Source organism: Tamandua tetradactyla, chromosome 8 (genome assembly GCF_023851605.1).
Source record: "Tamandua tetradactyla isolate mTamTet1 chromosome 8, mTamTet1.pri, whole genome shotgun sequence".
In the NCBI taxonomy this organism is placed as follows: Eukaryota; Metazoa; Chordata; class Mammalia; order Pilosa; family Myrmecophagidae; genus Tamandua; species Tamandua tetradactyla.
The window spans coordinates 113,006,969-113,012,430 of record NC_135334.1 but is presented as its reverse complement, the minus strand read 5'-3'; the positions used below and the strand labels follow the sequence as shown (position 1 = coordinate 113,012,430).

The 5,462-nt window shown below is 42.6% G+C and overlaps 1 protein-coding gene across 1 annotated transcript; it reads right to left on the bottom strand.

The window, feature by feature from the left end:
* Positions 1-1,116: 1,116 nt before the first annotated feature.
* RAG1 (recombination activating 1) lies at positions 1,117-4,248 on the bottom strand. The gene has a single exon (XM_077112290.1). The coding sequence runs from the start codon at positions 4,246-4,248 to the stop codon at positions 1,117-1,119; it is 3,132 nt and encodes a 1,043-aa protein (XP_076968405.1).
* Positions 4,249-5,462: the final 1,214 nt, after the last annotated feature.

Here is a 5,462-nt window from a genome sequence, read left to right as displayed (position 1 = left end):
CTGTGAAACCTAGATTTAGTGAAATGACCCAAGTTTCATAGAGAGAGAATTTTCAGCACGACATTAAATCTGCTTTTATGCAGTGAGCAAACCTGGATTTTTAAAAGCCTCTGTGGGGCCTTGCAACTAGATGGAAAACCATTTGGAAACTTTAAATTAACTGAAATTAAAAGGGAAAAATAAAGCATCACATTTGGCTACTGGTAGCTTGGTACATATGCTTTCAGAAGATTTAATAGCTAATTGTGGCTAACAATTACATTCTTCTAATATCATTATTGAAAAATCCATGTCAGAAGATGAGCTCTTAAACTCTTAAGGTCACAATAAACACACAATGAAAAACTGGGAAATGACAGACTTTCACACACAACAAATGCTTAATTTAGGGTCTTTCTGCATAAAGGTACCAAACGAAAAAATGTAATGACAGTGCTTTGCAAAGGTCAACGTGCCATACAAATGTAAGCTGTTATTAAACAGAATTCACAGCTATATGATGATACTGCAAACCATTGATTGTATACTTTGAATGAGTATATGGTATGTGAATATATAATATATCTCAATAAAATTGCATTAAAAAAAGATCTTTTAAACAAATCTGAAAAGCTCTTTTGACTCTTCCAGAGTAAAGGTGGAATTTATAAAATAAAGAATTTTACAAAAATGAAATAGAAAGCACTTATCATATCTCAAAACAAATTATAACAAATTGAGGAAGAAAAGTGAAAACTACCAAACAAATTCCTTTCCTGACCCCTTCTTTGACAAGCTTGGCTTGATTTTCACGCCACTCAGCCATACACTTGCACGCACACACACGGGTCCTTGCTCATTTCTGGTCCCCTGCAGTCACTTCTATACTGAGTTACGGAGCTTTCAGATAACTGATTTCTCCTGCTGCTTCTCTGAACTCACTGAACAGCCCAAACAATCAGCTCACCCAGTTACTCTTTCCTGACACGGTTTCAGCATCTGTGATCCCTCACTGCAACCAGCCACCTCTTGGTGGTAAACCCATCACAAGTAGTAGTGAAGGGTGCTAAGAGAAGATCTCAGTGCAACCCAGAGGAAAACTCATTTGCAAAACCACCCCATGAGAGGTTGCCCTACTTAAAATCCCATTGAATCTTGAGTTTCCAGAGAGTTCTCTAGACCCAATGTGTCCCCTATGCTTGCCTGTGAGTTCACGGTAAACCCAGAGTTTTTCAATGCATTATGAGCATTCATAAACTTCTGGAGGTATTTGGAGGTATACAACCAGTGGTGTTTCAGGACATCTTCCAATTCATAACACTTTGACTGCCTGGCATTCATTTTCCGGAAGCGCCTGAAGAGTTTGTTACCAGACTCGTTTCCCTCACTTGCCCATGCCCCAATGGAGCCATCCCTCTCAATAATTTCAGGGACATGTGCAAGGGTTTTGTGAAAATAATTAGTAATTTTGCCCTCATATCTATACTTGAACTTGGTAGATAGGAGCTCAGCAAAACGCTGTGAATTGAAACTATACTGGCAGAGGGATTCTGGGCACTCTTTAGCAGGACACGTTGATCTCCACACAGGTTTCATCTTCAGGTAAAGGTCCATCAGCTCCCTCAGAGCTTCGTGCCTCTCCTCAGAGGGAATTAATTCACACACTGCCTCAACAGTCTCTTTGGTCATCAACTTCCTGGCAAAGTTGCCGTTCATCCTCATGATTGGTTTCAGATTCATCTTCTTCCGGAGATGTTTGTCCAGTGTGGCTTGCCATCTTTTCCTTTCCTCTTTGGAAGCATTGGGATTCTTATACACCTCTCCTATCTCTAGTTGGAAAATCTTGTAGAACTCAGCTGCATTGCCAATGTCACAGTGGAGGGCATCTATGGAAGGAACCGTCTCAATGAAAGGTTTGGCTGAGACCCCTTTTACCCGATCACGCAGATCCTCCACAGACTCTTGGTAGGGGTTGGAGCGCCAGACCTCATAGCGCTCCAGGTTCTCAGCATGGCTTCTGGTTATGGAGTGCAAGACAAGATTCTGAGAAGCTTCCAAGCGGGTAGCATCACAAAGGGTACAGATGTAGACTGAACCAGAGGCCTCAAGACCTTCCACTTCTCGGACAAGTTTTTCATCATATCCAGTACCTCTAAAAATGAATTTAAATTTCCTGAGAATGCCCCCCATCTCAAGCATTAACTCACTGTTCTTCATGGCCTCCCTCTCGGCAATGAGAGGGCTCAGGATGGCCGTCAGAGTCTCATGGTCAGATTCATCTGCCAACATAAGGCACAATGGCTTGCAACACAGTTCAGAGTTAGGTTTGGCTTCCTCAAACACATTCACAATCTGTGATCCCTGTGCTATAGTAATTCTCATGATTGTGAATGAAAAACGAACTGCCTTTTCTGGAACTGGTGGTCCACTCCCATGCTTCTCACTCACATCTCCCATTCCATCACAAGACTCCTTTACCACTATGGTGAAGGGGCCATTCAGGTAGTCATCAAGATCTTGGGATCTCATGCCTTCCAAGATGTCTTCTTCCATGTCCATCAAGGCAGACACCAAAGCTGAATCATAGCGGAACCTCTTTGCAATGGTGTCCACTGGGTAATCATCCACAGAGGAGGAAAGTCCAGACAGTCCATCAATAATGCCAACATCAGTGCTGGAAGACACATTCTTCAGAGGCGGCTGCCACTCAAAGGGGTGATAGCCTGGGAGGAGGACCTTCTCAGCATTCCGAAGGGCATGCAAAGGCTGAAATATCTGCCTCCCTGTGATGGCTTTCACAGTCCTGTACATCTTGTGGTACTGGCTGCAGCTGAGGAAGGTGTTAATGCGGATGGCCAAGCACACAGCTGGCTGCAGGCCAGACCCCCGTCCCTTCATGATGGCCTCCAGTTCGTCAGCTTGTCTGTGCTCATTTCTCGCCCTCAGTGCCAGCAGGAACAAGGTCAGGCATACTGACTTCAGATCTCCACCTTCTTCTTTGTCAGCAAAGGCCTTGACTTGCATCTTGAGCTCCCTCAGACGGTGCTTCTGAGCTCTCCGGGTCAGGGACAGGAGATGCTGGCGAGGCCGGCCCCCTTTATTAATATGCACAAAAGTCTCCTGTGATCCCTTGTGGCTTGAGACATGATGATTATATTTTTCCAAGGTGACCTCTTCATTGCATTCTTTTGCAGGGCATTTCACCATCAGGGTATTTAAGATGCTCAGAAAGGACTTCACTGGACTCTCCAAGTCACTGGGGAAGCAAGGATATTGGCAAGTGGGACAATAGCTACCCAGGATTTTAAGGCACCTGAGAATGCAGATCCTGCAAAATATATGCTTACAGCTGGTCTCCACAGGATCAGCCAGAATGTGTTCACAAATCTGGCAGGAGATAGATTTCACAAAGTGTGCTGGAAGGTCCACTGCAAGCAGCTTGGTACTAAGATGGATCTTACTGCAGTTGATGATCTTCTTCATGACTTCTTTGCTCCTGATCCTTTTCTGAGCTCTTCTCTTGCGTTGACGGGCTTGTCTTGCTTGGTCAACCACAGTTTTGAGTTTTTTGCTGAGCTGCATATTTGGCTGATGACTCTTCCTCTTAAGCCCCCGATGGGCTGCATGGCAGATATCACAGGATGCTGTGTGGGGGTGCCACTCCATGGTTGCATTCCTTGGGAAATGTAGCTTACATGGAACACTGCTAAACTTCCTGTGCATGATGGTCCAGCAGTTATGGCAGAACTCGGTGGGATGGATCGAGTCAACATCTGCCTTCACATCAATCCGGAAAACCTTGGCAATGAGGTCTGGCCAGGAAGTGACTCTCCTTTCCTTCTTTCGTAAAAGCCCTTGGGTTTCTCCATCCACAGGCCCATGGACTGGGTATCTCCTGTTGAACTCATCCGTTTTAAAAGAATTTCCACAGATGCGGCAGAGATGCCGAAGGTTAGCTTGATGGATTGCTTTGTCTCTTGCTTTCCCATCACCAAAGGCTTTCTTCAAAAGTTTAGGGTAAGCCTTTATTTCTATGTGAGTCAGTGTTGGCTGCTGACCATCGGCCTTGTCTGGGACAGCAGGAGATTGCTCTAGAGAGGGTCTCCCCTCCAAGGAATCTTTCTTTTCTATTTGAGCTTCTTCAGATGTCTTTTCAAAGGATCTCACCCTGAAGAGCTTAAATTTCCATTCCGAAAATTTAATATGTGGGTGCTGGATTTCTTCTGGAGCAGAACTGAATCCCAGGCTGGGTGGCAAAGAGACAGCCATGCTGACTGAAGTACCTGGAGACAATGAAACAAGTCAGGTTAGGAAAAAATTAGAGAATTTATGAAAAGGAACCATTTTTTTCTCAATATCCCACTGATGCATCTTGGAAGAAATAAAATTACTACATTTAATTATTCATTCATTAATTTATTCAAAAACTTATCTATTAAGCCTCCTGATTTAAGACATTATGCCAGGTGCTGATCAAACAGCAGAGAACAGAGACATTTCCTGTTATTATAGTGCTTGTCATTTATGTCTTAGTGTCTTAGTAAATGCACCACCATAGTTGGATGCACACATACATAGACATAGATATACATACATAGCTAATCATATGTTTGCGTTGTGCATATCAAACCATGGTGGTGTATTCCGTAAGACAAAGAAATGATATGCCTCTCTGTGTGTATCTTATTTCTTTTCCACCAAACCTTAAGGTCTCTGAGGATAGAATCTTTGAGTGACTCATTTTTGTCTTCCCAAGTTTCCTAGTATACATTAGGTTCTCAATAGTTATTTGATGAGTAAATTAATAGACAAACTGGCCACTAAAACCAAAGAAAAGACATATATTTCCACATTGTGTTAGCCTCTTTGCACTAGCTGGACAATATATCTCCAGCTTTTTAAAGCAGTCTTCTGGGAGGTTGGTTGCTTATTTCTTCCAAATGAGTCATAAAGGGATGATAAAGTTACAGACCCAAATAAACTAATTATTCACTACTTGAAAGGATGAAGTAAATTTTGAGCTTTATGAATGTAAACTACTAAGTATCACGGGTAGTAATTATGCTCACAATTTTAATTAGTGAATGCTGCTGTAAATTATCAGGCTGTGCCCACATAAGAAACAAACCACACGACTCTCCAAACCTGTAGCAAACCATGGTCGTGCATATTCTAAGATTCTGAGGAATTTTTAACATGAAAAACTCAAGTGTTTTTAGATAGAACTTTCACAGCTCATCCTAAAGGTTGCTACTGGTCAATGATCATTAACTCTGTAGTTTTTATTAGGAAGAGATGAGAACGATATTTTCTTTCTGGTAAAAATCATTAGCAAGTACATATGTCAAGAAACGCTACCCATCTGGTTGTAGTAAGGATATCAATAGTGATGTCAAAAGCATCTGCAAAGGCCGTGTGACTACTCTCTAGAACCAATTAGCCCAATCTTCCCCAAACTCTTTAGTACGCATAGCCAGAGAAAC

Excerpts from the sequence above, each read along its gene's own strand:
- RAG1 (XM_077112290.1), bottom strand. The coding sequence starts at position 4,248 with ATGGCTGTCTCTTTGCCACCCAGCCTGGGATTCAGTTCTGCTCCAGAA.